This window comes from Hyperolius riggenbachi, chromosome 12 (assembly GCF_040937935.1).
Source record: "Hyperolius riggenbachi isolate aHypRig1 chromosome 12, aHypRig1.pri, whole genome shotgun sequence".
Taxonomy (NCBI): domain Eukaryota; kingdom Metazoa; phylum Chordata; class Amphibia; order Anura; family Hyperoliidae; genus Hyperolius; species Hyperolius riggenbachi.
Window position 1 is genome coordinate 87,398,863 of NC_090657.1, and position 16,589 is coordinate 87,415,451.

At 42.1% G+C, this 16,589-nt stretch overlaps 1 protein-coding gene across 5 annotated transcripts in view; it reads right to left on the reverse strand.

Moving 5' to 3' along the window:
• The window catches only part of EZH1 (enhancer of zeste 1 polycomb repressive complex 2 subunit), a 96,608-nt gene that overhangs the window by 68,097 nt on the left and 11,922 nt on the right, over positions 1 to 16,589 (reverse strand). For all 5 annotated transcript variants that reach the window (XM_068262308.1, XM_068262307.1, XM_068262311.1 and 2 more), the window contains exons 5-7: positions 10,330 to 10,449; positions 9,419 to 9,539; positions 9,202 to 9,312 (exon numbers count right to left, since the gene is read on the reverse strand). In XM_068262308.1, coding sequence (XP_068118409.1) covers positions 9,202 to 9,312; positions 9,419 to 9,539; positions 10,330 to 10,449 — 352 coding nt within the window. The remainder of the gene's footprint in view (positions 1 to 9,201; positions 9,313 to 9,418; positions 9,540 to 10,329; positions 10,450 to 16,589) is intronic.

Below are 16,589 nucleotides of genomic sequence, written 5' to 3' on the forward strand. Positions count from 1 at the left end.
CTGCAAGTAATTTTTTGACAAGCAATGACATGTCTCCTCCAAAAGATAATAAAACGATGTACAAGAGGCATTATTGTGGAAAAAACATTTCTCAGCTTTTATTTACATTTGAACAAAAAGTGTTCAGTCTAAAATTATTCATACCCTTCTCAATAATCAATAAAAAAGCCTTTATACAGCAATCAAATGCTTCCTATAACTGCAGACCAGCATTTTGCAGGTCCCCACGGGTATTTTTGCTTATTCATCTTTAGCAATGAGCTCCAAATCTTTCAGGTTGGAGGGTCTTATTGTCATCACCCTGATCTTTAGCTCTTTCCAAAGACTCTGTATTGGATTCAAGTCAGGACTCTGGCCGGACCACTTCAAAATGTTAATGTTGTTGTCTGCTAACCATTTCTTCACCACTTTTGCTGTGTGTTTTGAGTCACTCTCATGCTGAAATGTCCACTGTTAGGTACCCAAGGCCAAGTTTCTCTGCAGACTGCCTGATGTTGTCGTTGAGAATTCTCATGTATTGCTCTTTTATCATGGTGCAGTTTACTGTGATTAGTTTCCCTGGTCCACTGGCTGAAAAAACACCCCCAAAGCATTAGATCCCCACCACTATGTTTGACAGTGGGGTTGAAGGATTTTTTTCTTTGGGTTGAAGGCTTTTCCTTTTTTACGCCAAATGAAGGAAAAGTCATTGTGACCAAACAATTCAATTTTTGTTTCATCTGACCATAACACAGAAGACCAGAAGTCTTAAGGTGGCCACTAATGATCCAATTTCTAGCGGAAAATCGTTCGAGTGATCAGAAATTCTGATCGGAAGTGAAATATTGTAATACATCGTTCACTACACCATCAACGAACCAATCTTTGCTTCCTATCTATCACAACCAACAAAAAAATCCAAATTTTGGTTCGACGAAAATTCATTCGGACGACATTTTTTTCACTCGTTCATAATCGATTGTGTCCATCAATGGAGGTTATTTACAACCAATCCGATCAGAATTTCTGATCGCTCAAGAGGATTTTTTGATAGAAATTGGACAGTTAGTGGCCACCTTTAATCTTTGTCCAGATGAGCATTTGCAAAGGCGAGCTTTTGCGTGCCTTATATGGAGAAGTGGTGTCCTCCTTGGTCTGCATCCATGGAACCCAGCAGTGTGCAGTGTCCGTTGGATTCTCCGCCTTGAGACATTGCGATCAGCAGAGCCTAGATTCATCAGGATGGTCTTAGTGGTGACCCTTGGATTCTTTTTCACCTCTCTCACTATCCTCCTGGCCAGCACAGGTGTCACTTTTGGCCTCCGATTACATCCTCTGAAATTTTCCACAGTGCGGAACGTCTTGTATTTTTTAATAATACTTTGCACTGTAGCCACTGGAACTTGAAAACATTTAGAAATGGCCTTGTAGCCCTTTCCTGACTTGTGAGCAGCCCCAATGCACAGCTGCAGGTCCTCACTGAGCTCTTTTGTCTTAGCAATGACTGTCCACAAATCAATTGCAGGTTTTTCACCTGTTGAGTTGATTAAAACAGCTGTTCCCAATTAATCAGGGTAATTAGGATGCTTTAGAACTATTGCTTAGACTATTTGGAATGGTATAGAACTTTGGATTTTCCCACAGGCTGGGACAGTTTGTGAAGGGCATGATTAATATTGGACTGGACACTTTTTGCTCAAATGTAAATAAAAGCTGGGAAAATGTTTTTATTCTCACAATAATGCCTCTTGTGAATAATTTTGGGCAGCACTGTATGTTTCTCATTGGTTTACTATGAGCATATTATCTAATGTAATTTTCAGGTCATACTGTGGCCTTCATAACTTTTTTATTGTGCACATGCAAACTTGCATCAATTTCAGGCACTTTTCACTTTCCCACCAGACCCGGGTCTCCACTCTATACTTGGGGCTCATTACCTCAACCCCAGGCTAAGTGTCATTTGCAGCACAGGTTACAATTTATATCCAAGAGTTGAGGCGCCTTTGTTATTTCCTGACATTAGCATGTGTCTAATAGGTTCTCTCTGTTTTTAATTGATTTTATGTGATACTGTAGTTCAATAAAGCTTACTATTTGTACATTCTATATGGTGGTGCAGTGTATATGTACAGGTTGCTTTCCTTGCTTTTTTGTCACATAATTGGGTCACTGTCCTGTTGCAACACCCATCTCCTGCTGAGCTTCAGCTGGTGGAAAAATGGCCTTAAGTTTTCCTGCAAAATGTCTTGATAAACTTGGGAATTCATTTTTCCTTCGATGATAGCAATCCGTCCAGGCCCTGACGCAGCAAAGCAGCCCCAAACCATGATGCCCCCACCACCATACTTCACAGTTGGGATGAGGTTTTGATATTGGTGTACTGTGCCTCGTTTTCTCCACACATAGTGATGTGTGTTTCTTCCAAACAACTCAACTTTAGTTTCATCTGTCCACAGAATATTTTGCCAGTACTGCTGTGGAACATCCAGGTGCTCTTTTGCAAACTATTTTTTGGACAGCAGTGGCTTCCTCTGTGGTATCCTCCCATGTACTCCATTTTGTTTAGTGTTTTACGTATTGTAGATTCGCTAACAGGGATGTTAGCCCATGCCAGAGACTTTTGTAAGTCTTTAGCTAACACTCTAGGACTCTTCTTCAACTCACTGAGCATTCTGCACTGTGTTCTTGCAGTCATTTTTACAGGATTGCCATTCCTAGAGAGAGTAGCAGCAGTGCTGAACTTTCTCCATAAACAGATAATTTGTCTTACCGTGAACTGATGAACAGCAAAGCTTTCGAAGATACTTTAATAACCCTTTCCAGCTTTATGCAAGTCAACAATTCCTAATCGTAGGTCTTCTGAGAGCTCTTTTGTGCGAGGCAACATTCACATAAGGCAATACTTCTTGGGAAAAGCAAACCCAAAACTGGTGTGCCTTTTTTATAGGGCAGGGCAGCTGTGACCAACACCTAAAATCTCCAGTTGGCTAACACCTCACTCCAATTAGCTCTTGGGGATGTCATTATTCTAAGGGTTCACATACTTTTTCCACCTGCACTGTGAATGTTTACATGGTGTGTTCAATAAAAACATGGAGACATTTCATTATTTATGTGGTATTAGTTTAAGCAGACTGTGATTGTCTATTGTTGAGACTTAGATGAAGATCAGATCACATTTTATGACCAATTTGTGCAGAAATACATCATTCCAAAGGGTTCACATACTTTTTACTGCTACTGTATATTAGGCAGCTAGTAAACAGTCAGTTCTTGAAGAAGATGTGCTGGAAGCAGTGAAGCTTAAAACACACCCTAAGTGAGAGGAAAATGGAGGCTGACATACTTATTTACTTTTAAACAATGCAAATTGCATGTCTGTCCTAATAATTTTAGCCATAGACCCTGAACAAGCATGCAGATCAGATCTTTCTGACTAAAGTCTGGCTGGATTAGCTGCATGCTTGTTTCAGGTGTGCGATTCAGCCACTACTAGAGCCAAACAGACTAGCAGGGCTGCCAGGCAACTGGTAATGTTTAAAAGGAAATAAATATGGCAGCCTCCAGGTGTTTCCCGCTTCAGGTGTACTTTAAAGAGAACCCGAGGCAGGTCTACAAGTAAAAATAAAACATGCTGCCTGGTCCGTGGGGGTTGCTGGACCCGACAGCACTCATTAGCTCCTCTCCCAGCCGCTCCTATCTGCAGCCGTCCATTACTTTCATTTCGGTGACCTTAGGGGCCACAACACTACAGAGGAAGTGCCTGCTCTCTCCTGTGAGAGCACAGCACTGATTGACGTGGAGGAGGCGGGGGAGAGGAGGGGAGCAGGCGGAGGACCAGTTAGAAGGCTCTGATGAGCAGGGAAGGGGCGTTTTGCAGGCATTTCTTAGCCTGCATTGGGAAGCTCCTTCCCCGTAGTTTAGCGACATTCAGAATGTCGCCAGATTCCCGGGGGGGGGGGGGGGGGGCAGCAGCGATGAGGAAACACAGAGATATATCCTGCAGACTGTAACATGCCTCTGTGTCCCTTTTTTAGATTTAATAACCTCTCTTTAATATTAAAAACCTTCTTTGGCTCACACCAGTACATCACACCAAGATTAATAACCCTATCATAAAACATTCTCTTCAGGTATGGGATAGCTGTAAATATTCTGGTCGCTTAATGTCTGCCCACAGACCACTCTTATCTTTCTTGGGTAACCCCTCATTCCCAGCAGCTTTAAAATCTTCCAATCCATACCAATTGTGGGTCTCCGCTAAACTCCATAGAATGCAAGATTTTGTTACTAATACAGGCATCAAATCTTTTGATAATTTACGTGAAAAATCTGCACTCCCACCCTCTGAACTATTCCGTTATATGCAAACATACCATTTTGTAAAACAGCACCTTACAAATGTACAATCCCCAACGAGTAGGACCTTTTTTGAAAACATCAGTAACACCAATCCACATTCCCTAGGGGTTCATTCATTTATATACAGGGAACTCACTCTCACTCACTCACTCACTCACAAAGTAAACCCGATTACATACTCAAATGGGAAAAAGAATTAGGCCCACAGGTTGACTATACTGATATGGGTGATATCTGGGAAAACATCCCCAAAACATCAATAAATGCTGACCTTGTCGAGGTAAACTATAAGCTTTTATTTAGATGATACTTAGTTCCTCAGAGGGTGGCCAAGTACAATAGGAAGTGCTCGGGTGACTGCTTTAGAGGACGTAAAATGACAGGCTCCTTTGCCCACATATGGTGGAATTGTAAAAAAGTACATAGACTGTGGATCAGGGAGTGTACCTGGGCATAATCTTTGATCAATGCCCCGGTTCCGCAAAACCCTCTTCATGTCTTACTAGGTTGCCCTTATCCAATTCTAACTTCTGCTCAAAATACCCTCATTAATTATATTTTTACTGTAACCAAAATTAAAATAGCAGCAGCTTGGAACACCCTATCCTTATAATTTGAGGCTATTAAAAACAGACTCGGCAATATACTGTTCTTTGAGAAATTGAGGGCTAGTATGAATGACAATATGAAAAAGTATCACAAAATCTGGGACTCTCTAATTGCTTATCTATTAAGCCCTGAACAAATAACAATGGCACGTAACTAATGATCATCATAAGGACGCTTCTCATAGACACATGTGCATCCTGTATAAGGAGGATCAGCTTGGACACCCCTCGTCTCTGGACTCTCAGGACTTTTCTGCTTCTCTTTCCATTTTCTTCTTAACTTCTACCTACCTACACCTCCAATCTTTACTCTAGACTTTCCTTCTCCTTCTAAACATATTCTCCTTTAATGTAGATAATTATGATGATTTACAGATACAAGAACTTTATAGTAAAATATTTCGATGATTACTGAATCATTGCACATTCCTTCTTTTTTTTTAACTTACCACTGCAGTAAGTACCTAATTAAACGTGAACTATGTTCCCTCTAGTTAGTAAGCAAACCTGACCTCGCTGGAGGTCAGGTTCCATATCTAAGGGTACTGAATAAGCCGATGTAGGTCTGTCTTCATCCGACCCTCTTAGGGTTAGTGACGGATGGTATACTTCCTTTATGATAGCTTCCTGTTTATACCTTAATATTATAAATTCCTGGTAGCTTTTAAAGAAACTATAATTGGATTTAATACTAAAGATACTGGGACGTCCCCCTTCTTTTTCCAAATGGTTCGAAAGTAAGGGTTGGTGATGTATGTCGCTATGTTGTTTGTTTTATACATGACTGTATTGACCTGAAATATGTTAATTACTTCACTATATCGTTGTAATTGTATTTACTGTAAACAAAGTTATGTTGTAAAGCTGTTCTTCCTTTTCTACAAAAAATGTTCAATAAAAATGATTGAAACAAAAGAATCTGAGTGACTTGGATAAGGGCCAAATTTTGAGGGTCAGATAACTGGGTCAGAGCACCTCCAAAATAGCAGGTCCTGTAGGGTGTTCCCTGTATGCAGTGGTAAGGAGGACCTATCAAAATTGGTCCCCAGAAGGACAAACTGTGAACCTGTGGTAGGACCATAGGTGAGTAGGGCTCACTGATGCAGTGGGGAATGGAGGCCAGTCTAATCTGATCCCACAGAAGAGCTACTGTAGCACAAATTGTTGAAATCTTAATGCTGGTCATGAAAAATCTTCCATCCTGCCCCATATAACTGTCAGAGCTCGCAAGCATTGGTGTACAGTGGTGCTTGCAGACACCATACTTACTGATAGGAGAAGAGCTCATCATCTCTCGCTGCATCAGCTCTTGTACCTGAGCACCACTGAAAGGAAGGCCATGGGTGAGGCACCCTCAAAAGTTTTTCAGATTGCAGATCAAAGATTTCCAACTTGGCCTTACCTGCAGCTTAATAGCTTCCTATGGGTAGTTCTGGACAGAGAATCATTGGTACGGGACTTGACTTAATTAAAACTGGCCTTACTAGATGGCGGTTTCCCACAGGCGTGTTATTTCCTGGCTATCTAGCTTACTTACTACCAGCTTTTCACCTGCCATTTTACCACATCAAACGAAATGGAAATTAGCTTTGCAAAAAAACTATATCAGAATAGTGGCAGTCCATGTACAAGCTGAGCCACAAAGGCTCTTTAAAGGGGTTCTGTAGCCTTAAATAAAAACAAAAATTGTCACTTACCTGGGGCTTCTAACATCCTGTCCAGGGCCGTCACTCCAGAATCCTCAGTTCCCCGCTGCAGGTCACCGTCTAATTATTAGTCTAACTAGATGAATGTCACTGTGGCTGTGTGAGTTCTCACTACCGCCCGCGACTGCGGGAGCTTACTGCGCAGGCGCAGTATAAAGTTTTTATGTACTGCGCCTGCGCAGTAAGCTCCCGGAGATGTGAAAGCTTACTGCGCAGGCGCAGTACAAAGTTTTCTCATACTGCGCCTGCGCAGTAAGCTCCCGGAGACGCGAGCGGGAGTGAAGATGCGCAGCCACAGTGACATTCATCTAGTTAGACGAATAATTGGACGGTGACCTGCGGCGGGGAACAGAGGATTCTGGAACAACAGCGCAGGACAGGATATCTGCAGGGGGCCGTTAGAAGCCCCAGGTAAGTGACTTTTTGTTTTTACATAGGGCTACTAAACCCCTTTAAATGACTCCACACAGGAACAATGGTTTACAATACTCACATTTTCATCCTCAAGCTATCCACCCTGCCCCTTCTGGACCCACTCCAGTTCGCCTACAGGGCAAACAGGTCTACTGACGACGCCCTTAACTTCTGTCTGGAATACATTCTTAACCACCTCGACAGACCAGATGCGTATGCCAGAGTCCTGCTACTGGACTTCAGCTCAGCTTTTAACACTATATGCCCACGCATCCTTCAGAATGTCCTGGCTACACTTGGGGTTCACCCCACCCTACGCTTATGGATCACGGACTTTCTTACCAAGAGATCCCAAGTTGTCAGACTGGGGGACATCCACTCTAGAGAAATGACAACCAACACTGGGGCACCCCAGGGCTGCGTCCTGTCCCCGCTGCTGTTCTCCCTCTACACAAATAACTGTAGATCCACGGCAGACTCTGTCAAAGCCATAAAATTTGCAGACGATACCACCATTGTTGGCCTTGTCACCAAGGACAATATCCAGGAGTATCAGCAACAGGTCGAGAGTATATGCCACTGGTGCACAGAGAACAGGCTGGTGCTCAACACAGCCAAAACTGTTGAACTAATAATTGACTTTAGAAAGTCTGCTCCCACTCCGCCTCCCATCCACATTGACGGTGCTGAGGTGGCCAGAGTGCCCTGTGCTCGCCTCCTGGGCACCACCATCTCCGGCGATCTCAGTTGGAAGGCCAACATTATGGCAACCCAGCGGAAGGCCCAGCAGAGGCTTTTCTTCCTCCGCCAGCTGCGGAAGTTCGGCATGCCACAGGAGATCCTAACATGTTTCTATTCCGCCACCATTGAATCGATCCTCTGCTCCTCCATCCTGGTCTGGTATGCGGGAGCCACTGCCAGGGACCGACACAAACTACAGAGGACCATCAGGTCGGCGGAGAGGATCATTGGGAGACCCCTGCCTTCACTTGACCTCCTGCATAACACAAGACTGCGCGCTAGGGCACTGAAGATCGCAAGTGACCCCTCACACCCAGGCCACTGCTTCTTCACCCCACTGCCACTGGGCCGGAGACTTCGAGCCATCCCAACTAAGACCACCAGACACAAGAACTCCTTCTTCCCTGCAGCCGTCAGCCTCCTGAACTCCCTTAGCATTCTCCCGCCCTCTACCTGTGCCTTACCACCGACACAGTAGCGGACTGGAATTAAATGCGCTTCTCAAAGCAACCTGCCACCACCCCTAACGGACTGGACTTTGTCCCTGCACCCTGCCCTGACTCCAGCAGCACACTGGAAATATGCATGCGGCCGCTGAATGTATACTTCTGATTGTATATTTGTGTACATACATTTCCTCTTTCCTGAGTGCAATATGTTTTTGAGTACGATGTTTTTTTACTGCCATGTCCCTACTGTATTGTAATGCTCTTCCCTGCTTTCTGCCTTTGCACCTCTTGGAGCTATGTATTCTGATTCTGATTTTGGTACAGAACTCCTATCATGCTTATCCAGGACAGGCAAGAGACTGTTGGAGGTGTAAAGCAGCTGGAGCTGATCTTCTTAATTTTTTTTTGGTATTGTCCTGCACAGACCAACTTCTGGAAAGAGGTTTATCTCCTCAAAGTGTTATCATTGGTTCATCTCCTCAAAGTGCCAATCAAGCCAGAGTTCTTTCTCTTTCACAGTCACCCTCTCTCAGTTGTACAAGAGCTCTATCCTAGTTCATTAGGTGAACGCTGCCAAAGCTACTTTTCCAGCCTTGTGGCGATCACCACAGTGGTAGGCCAGGGTGGATAGAATTGAAAAGATGTAAGAGATTATCCTGACTCCTCAAGATTGACCTGCGCTGTATCTTAAGATATGGTCATGTTGGGTGATCTATAAAGACTCAGATGATTGCAAGCAAATTACAGGGTAGTGCGCTGGTTTGGGGGTACCTGACAGTCATCTTCTTTGCCTTTCTGCACATCAAACCATCACCTGCATTAATAAACAAACCTATGTGCCTCAGCGCAGTCACTACCCCAGTACTAGACAATACACTATCAGCTATTTACACAGTTTAATTTTTTTAAGTCTTCTCTGATGAATAAAAGTTTGCAAACCTGTTTTAGCTGAGTTATTGCTTCCGGCAGCAAAAGTATGTCCGCACCGAAACATAAGATCTCGATCATGAAGTCGTTGACTTGATGCCATCATAGTTTGTAAATCTACTTCTATAATTGGGAAACAAACAAATGCTGTGTAATCAAGCAGGAACTGCAATCAAGAGTTGTAAACAAAGTGACAAAGAATAAGCAACGAGATCTTGCTATGACCAACCTTCTTCACCGTGCACCTTCCCGTCATAATTGCTGATCAGCTCTTCGAGGAAGGTTTCGTCCTCAGCTTTAGCATTGTCTCCCATGTAGGGGATGTTGCACAGAACAGTTTCATCCTCCACCTAAAACAGAAGAGTAAAGTCAAGGACAGCCACAACAAAGAGTATTAGTACACTACAACAAATTCCCCAAAGAGCATTTAAAGGAGAACTTTAATGCAAAATTGAACCTTATATCAATCAGTAGCCAACACCTCCTTTCCCACGAGAAATGTTCACCTTTACACTCTTCTAACAATATCTGTTGTCTTCCTCCCTGGTCACCTCTCACTACTTCTCTCAGTCCTCTCCCCTTCTATATAACATCCTCCCTCAACCTGAATACTCAGCCCCTCAGGGATCATGCTCTCTCTTAAGACACCATGGCAACTGACCCTCTTCTCTACAACACCCTCACTCAACCTGAATTCTCAGCTCCTCAGGCAAGTGTGCTCTCTCTCTCTCCTAGGACACCCTGGCAACTGACCACCTTCTCTGGAACACCCTCCCTCAACCTGAATTCTCAGCTCCTCAGGTAAGCGTGCTCTCTCTCTTAGGACACCCTGGCAACTGGTGATGTATGGTAAATGGTGTTGGGATTCGAATCCACGAATCTTCCACCATTATGTTAAAATCTGTATTTGATTTGCTCACTGCATAATTTGCTCAGTGCATTAGCTGTAATCCATTGTCTTGCACTGTTAACTATTGCATTGTTTATATTGTATTGCTACACTTTGTAATCTATTGTACTGCGCCACAGAAGATCCTGCCGCTTAATAATAATAATATTTGAAATCTGTCCAGCTGTTGGATTAGCTGGATAGCCCACAGCATTACAAAATGTAGAGCAGAAAATGCTGAGACAACTTACCATGAAGTTTTGCTGTAGAGGTGACCAGGAATACATGATGGGAACAAGTGCCACGGTATTCAGGGACCTTGTGAATATAGTCTGTACAGCAAATCCTGGAAAACAACTTTCTACAGTGCACTGGAAGACAAAAAAGAAACAAGAATTGCCAAAATGAATTTGAATTCTGGATGCACAGGTTGTAAAATCAGAGATTGCAATTTTCTTAAAGTGAACCTGAACCAAGTAAAATCATTTAAAATAAACACATGATGTACCTGCAAACGAATATTACATACTTACCTCACCGTCAGTTCTTCTCAGAAGCTCACCACTTTCTTCTAAGAATGATTCCTTCCAGTTCTGACAAGATTTCGTCTGAACTGAAATATAGCAGTTTCTGTCAATCATATCAGTTGCTGTCAGTCATAACTGAAAGGACAACTGATGTGCAAGGTAATATCTATCTTTCCCTATGGCTCATGTGGGCAATTACAGTTTAAATGTGCAATGACCCAGAAACTGTTACAGGGTCATAGCCATTTTTAAAACGGAGGATGGAAGATTCTATCAATCACAGTTGAAGAACAGGACGCAGGAGAGAAGGAGATTGATAAGTAGACTACACGGGAGGCGAGTATGAGGTGTGCATGTTTATTCTGAGTTTTAATTTTCAGTTCAGGTTTGCTTTAAAGCCACTCTCATCCCCCCCCATCAAAATAGGATTAGAAGTGCCCCTATATACCTCCATTTAGCTCTAAACAGCGGTGGTCATGTAACCAAGCCTGTACAATGTTGTCCTCCATGAGGTCTAGTGGAGGGACTAGGTCTTCTGAAAAAGGAGCCAAGGCCCAACTACCACCTAATGTTCCTGCTCCCTACACAGCAGTAGACAAAACATTCCACAGTAAGGCACGGTTCACATTACTGCGGATGCAGATCGGATCCAGTTTCAAATGGATCAGCTTTTCTTATCCGTTTTTCAAAATGTTGTGCTTTTGTAGCATACCTTTCCAGTACGTTTAAACGTATGTCAAAAACGTGTCCTTCCTTCACGTGTTTGTTTCTATCGGATAAGAAGGCCACAAAGATAACACTGAGGGGAGGAGCAGGAAGTAGGCAATACACTTTGACATCCGTTTTGTAGGCAGAGTTCTGTGTGTGAAGGGAGGTCCGTTTTTGTGTTGCCCTTCATTTGCCTCCGTGGGTATCCGCGCAACATAAAAAAGTGCCAACTCCAGATTCTCCGTTCAGTTCTCATGCACAGATTTGTTTTTCTTTACAAATGAAGCCAGCCGGTATTTTTTACATTGAGGTCCGTGGCTTCGTTTTTCTATGCTTTAAAAACCGTACCAAAAGGATACAGTTTTTAAACAAGTGTGAATCGGTCTTAACTCACCATGCCAGCAGCAAAAATGGCGCTACCTGTGATAAATTTTAGAATGTAAATTAGGGTGAGGTAAGATTTTACAAAGAGAAAACATTGGCTGAGTAATTTATAAATAAATATTGTAAAACTAAGCAATTTTATTAATTAAGTTATATTCAGTAAAGTTCTCCCTTAAAGGGGAACTGTACTGAAAATAGCGTAATTAATAATTCCTTTTTTTTTTTTACAAAATTATACTTTAAATTACTTAGTCAGTGTTTGCCCACTGTAAAATCTTTCCTCAACCTTTAATCTCCCTGCTTTACATTTACACTTAAATTAATCAGGAGTGGTAACATCTTTAGTGCTGTCAGGTGTAGCTCTGCAGAGTGTTCTGAAGCCAGTAAAAAAATACCTGGTTTCCCAGAATGCTTCGGGAGGAGAATTCCGCATACATAGCTAAACAGCCTAGTTTGTGACATCACTGGGAGGACAGGTCTAAATACCAATATACAGTAATATATAGCTATAGGAAATGTTTCTGATGCTGAAACCAGGATAATTATTGTAAAAGTATCCTGAATAATTTACTGCATTCTACTATATGTTGCTACAGTGCCTCCCTAAATTAAAGGACAACTGTTGAGAAAATCTTAAAACTTAAAATGATATGTAAACATACAGGGAGTGCAGAATTATTAGGCAAATGAGTATTTTGACCACATCATCCTCTTTATGCATGTTGTCTTACTCCAAGCTGTATAGGCTCGAAAGCCTACCACCAATTAAGCATATTAGGTGATGTGCATCTCTGTAATGAGAAGGGGTGTGGTCTAATGACATCAACACCCTATATCAGGTGTGCATAATCATTAGGCAACTTCCTTTCCTTTGGCAAAATGGGTCAAAAGAAGGACTTGACAGGCTCAGAAAAGTGAGATATCTTGCAGAGGGATGCAGCACTCTTAAAATTGCAAATCTTCTGAAGCGTGATCATCGAACAATCAAGCGTTTCATTCAAAATAGTCAACAGGGTCGCAAGAAGCGTGTAGAAAAACCAAGGCGCAAAATAACTGCCCATGAACTGAGAAAAGTCAGGCGTGCAGCTGCCAAGATGTAACTTGCCACCAGTTTGGCCATATTTCAGAGCTGCAACATCACTGGAGTGCCCAAAAGCACAAGGTGTGCAATACTCAGAGACATGGCCAAGGTAAGAAAGGCTGAAAGACGACCACCACTGAACAAGACACACAAGCTGAAACGTCAAGACTGGGCCAAGAAATATCTCAAGACTGATTTTTCTAAGGTTTTATGGACTGATGAAATGAGAGTGAGTCTTGATGGGCCAGATGGATGGGCCTATGGCTGGATTGGTAAAGGGCAGAGAGCTCCAGTCTGACTCAGACGCCAGCAAGGTGGAGGTGGAGTACTGGTTTGGGTTGGTATCATCAAAGATGAGCTTGTGGGGCCTTTTCGGGTTGGGGATGGAGTCAAGCTCAACTCCCAGTCCTACTGCCAGTTTCTGGAAGACACCTTCTTCAAGCAGTGGTACAGGAAGAAGTCTGCATCCTTCAAGAAAAACATGATTTTCATGCAGGACAATGCTCCATCACACGCGTCCAAGTACTCCACATCGTGGCTGGCAAGAAAGGGTATAAAAGAAGAAAAACTAATGACATGGCCTCCTTGTTCACCTGATCTGAACCCCATTGAGAACCTGTGGTCCATCATAAAATGTGAGATTTACAAGGAGGGAAAACAGTACACCTCTCTGAACAGTGTCTGGGAGGCTGTGGTTGCTGCTGCACGCAATGTTGATGGTGAACAGATCAAAACACTGACAGAATCCATGGATGGCAGGCTTTTAAGTGTCCTTGCAAAGAAAGGTGGCTATATTGGTCGCTGATTTTGTTTTTGTTTTGTTTTTGAATGTCAGAAATGTATATTTGTGAATGTTGAGATGTTATATTGGTTTCACTGGTAAAAATAAATAATTGAAATGGGTATATATTTGTTTTTTGTTAAGTTGCCTAATAATTATGCACAGTAATAGTCACCTGCACACACATATATCCCCCTAAAATAGCTAAAACTAAAAACAAACTAAAAACTACTTTCAAAAATATTCAGCTTTTATATTAATGAGTTTTTTTGGGTTCATTGAGAACATGGTTGTTGTTCAATAATAAAATGATTCCTCAAAAATACAACTTGCCTAATAGTTCTGCACTCCCTGTATACAGATACAGTGGGATGCAAAAGTCTGGGCAACCTTGTTAATCGTCATGATTTTCCTGTATAAATCGTTGGTTGTTATGATAAAAAATGGCAGTTAAATATATCATATAGGAGACACACACAGTGATATTTGAGAAGTGAAATTAAGTTTATTGGATTTACAGAAAGTGTGCAATAATGGTTTAAATAAAATTAGGCTGGTGCATAAATGTGGGCACTGTTGTCATTTTATTGATTCCAAAACTTTTAAAACTAATTATTGAAACTCAAATTGGCTTGATAAGCTCAGTGACCCCTGACCTACATACACAGGTGAATCCAATTATGAGAAAGAGTATTTAAAGGGAACCAGAGATGAAAGTTTCACACAAAATAAACAAATCAGTCGATAGCTTGTAAAGAATAAATGCTCTACCTGATAATTTTGCCACTCTGGTGTGCCTTTTTTGTGTTTTTTATCCATTATTGCTCCAGGAAAAATCAAATATGGCCACCGGCTCATATCCCTTCTCCTTCCGGGTTATGAGTTGTTCTGGGTGTGCTGTCTAGGCTATATGAGACTATGCTGCTATCTAGGCTAAATGCAGCCTTTCATCTGTGTGCTTTCATTTTGGTATGATGTACAGCTGCCTGTAGGAAGTGTCTCTCATAGGAATGAAACTGCAGTCATCATCAGTATCTAGTGCACACAGAGCACACAGGGATCATATTGCAGCCACAGAGCTTCTCTCTCAGCAGGAGCAGCCCCTCCCATGTCATCACAGCTCTCAGTATGCAAAGCAGGAAATCTAAGCCAGGAGGGGGAAGGCTTGGGCTTGAAAAAACTCCACAGAAGAGTGACTCAGCTATAATGATTCCAGGTCAAACCTAGACTGAGCCAGTCGGGGATTCTTATGACAGCTGATAATAGACTAATTAAGCAGATAACAATGAAACTAAAAGCAGGGTAGGTGTTTACTGTCATGTTCCCACTGATAAATGTAATAAAATACATGAGGGTGCTTTATCTCTGGTTCTCTTTAAGGGGGTCAATTGTAAGTTTCCCTCCTTTTTCAATTTTCTCTGAAGAGTAGCAACATGGGCGTCGCAAAACAACTCTCAAATGACTTGAAGACAAAGATTGTTTGCCATCATGGTTTAGGGGAAGGATACAGAAAGCTGTCTCAGAGATTTCAGTTGTCTGTTTCCACGGTTAGGAACATATTGAGGAGTTGGAAGACCACAGGCTTAGTTCAAGTTAAGGCTCGAAGTCGCAGACCAAGAAAAATCTTGGATAACAGAAGCAACAAATAGTGAGAACAGTCAGAGTCAACCCACAGACTAGCACCAAAGACCTACAACATCATCTTGCTGCAGATGGAGTCACCGTGCATCGTTCAACCATTCGGCGCACTTTACACAAGAAGATGCTGTATGTGAGAGTGATACATAGGAAGCCTTTTCTCCACCGACAGCACAGAGTCGCTTGAGGTATGCTAAAGCACATTTGGACAAGCCAGCTTCATTTTGGAATAAGGTGATGTGGACTGATGAAACTAAAATTGAGTTATTTGGGCATAACAAGGGGCGTTATGCATGGAGAAAAAAAGAACACAGCATTCCATGAAAAGCACCTGCTACCTACAGTAAAATGTGGAGGTGGTTCCATCATGCTGTGGGGCTGTGTGGCCTACTGGGAATCTTGTCAAAGTTGAGGGACGCATGGATTCTACTCAGTATCAGCAGATTTTGGAGACCAATGTCCAGGAATCAGTGACAAAGCTGAAGCTGTGTCGGGGCTGGATCTTTCAACAACGACCCTAAACACTGCTCAAAATCCACTAAGGCATTCATGCAGAGGAACAAGTACAACGTTCTGGAATGGCCATCTCAGTGCCCAGACCTAAATATAATTGAAAATCTATGGTCCAAAATACCTTCAACCAGAATCCAGACTCTCATTGGAACCTACAGGAAAAATTTAGAGGCTGTAATTTCTGCAAAAGGAGGCTCTACTAAATATTGATTTCATTTTTTTTGTGTGGTGCTCAAAAATGTATGCACCTGCCTAATTTTATTTAAACAATTATTGCACACTTTCTGTAAATTCAATAAACTTAAATTTCACTTCTCAAATATCACTTTGTGTGTCTCCCTATATGATATATTTAACTTTTTATCGTAACAACCAACGATTTATACAGGAAACTCATGACGATTAACAAGGTTGCCCAAACTTTCGCATCCCACTGTAAGAAGTATGTTTCTTCCAGAGTAAAATGAGTCATAAATTACTGTACTTTTCTCCTATGTTACTGTCACTTATAGTAAGTAGTAAAAATATGACAGAACCTACACGTTTTGGACTAGCTTATCTACTCATGGGGGATTCTCAGGGTTTTCTTTTCTTTTTAAAAGCACTAAATGACAGTTGCTCCGTCCAACTGCTAAAAAAGTGTACGGTGAGCAGGCAGGCTGGCCAGCATCTTTGTATGAATCCTTTGTAAGGAGTATCTTTATAAAGAATAAAGGCTATGCTGAGAATCCCCTATGGAGAGATGGACTAGCCCAAAACCTGTCGGTAATGTCAGATTTCTACTACCTACTGTAAGAGAAGATTCATTTTACTCTGGAAGAAACATGCTTCTTATTTGTATATGTTTACAAATATTTTACATTTTAAGATTTTTGCGAC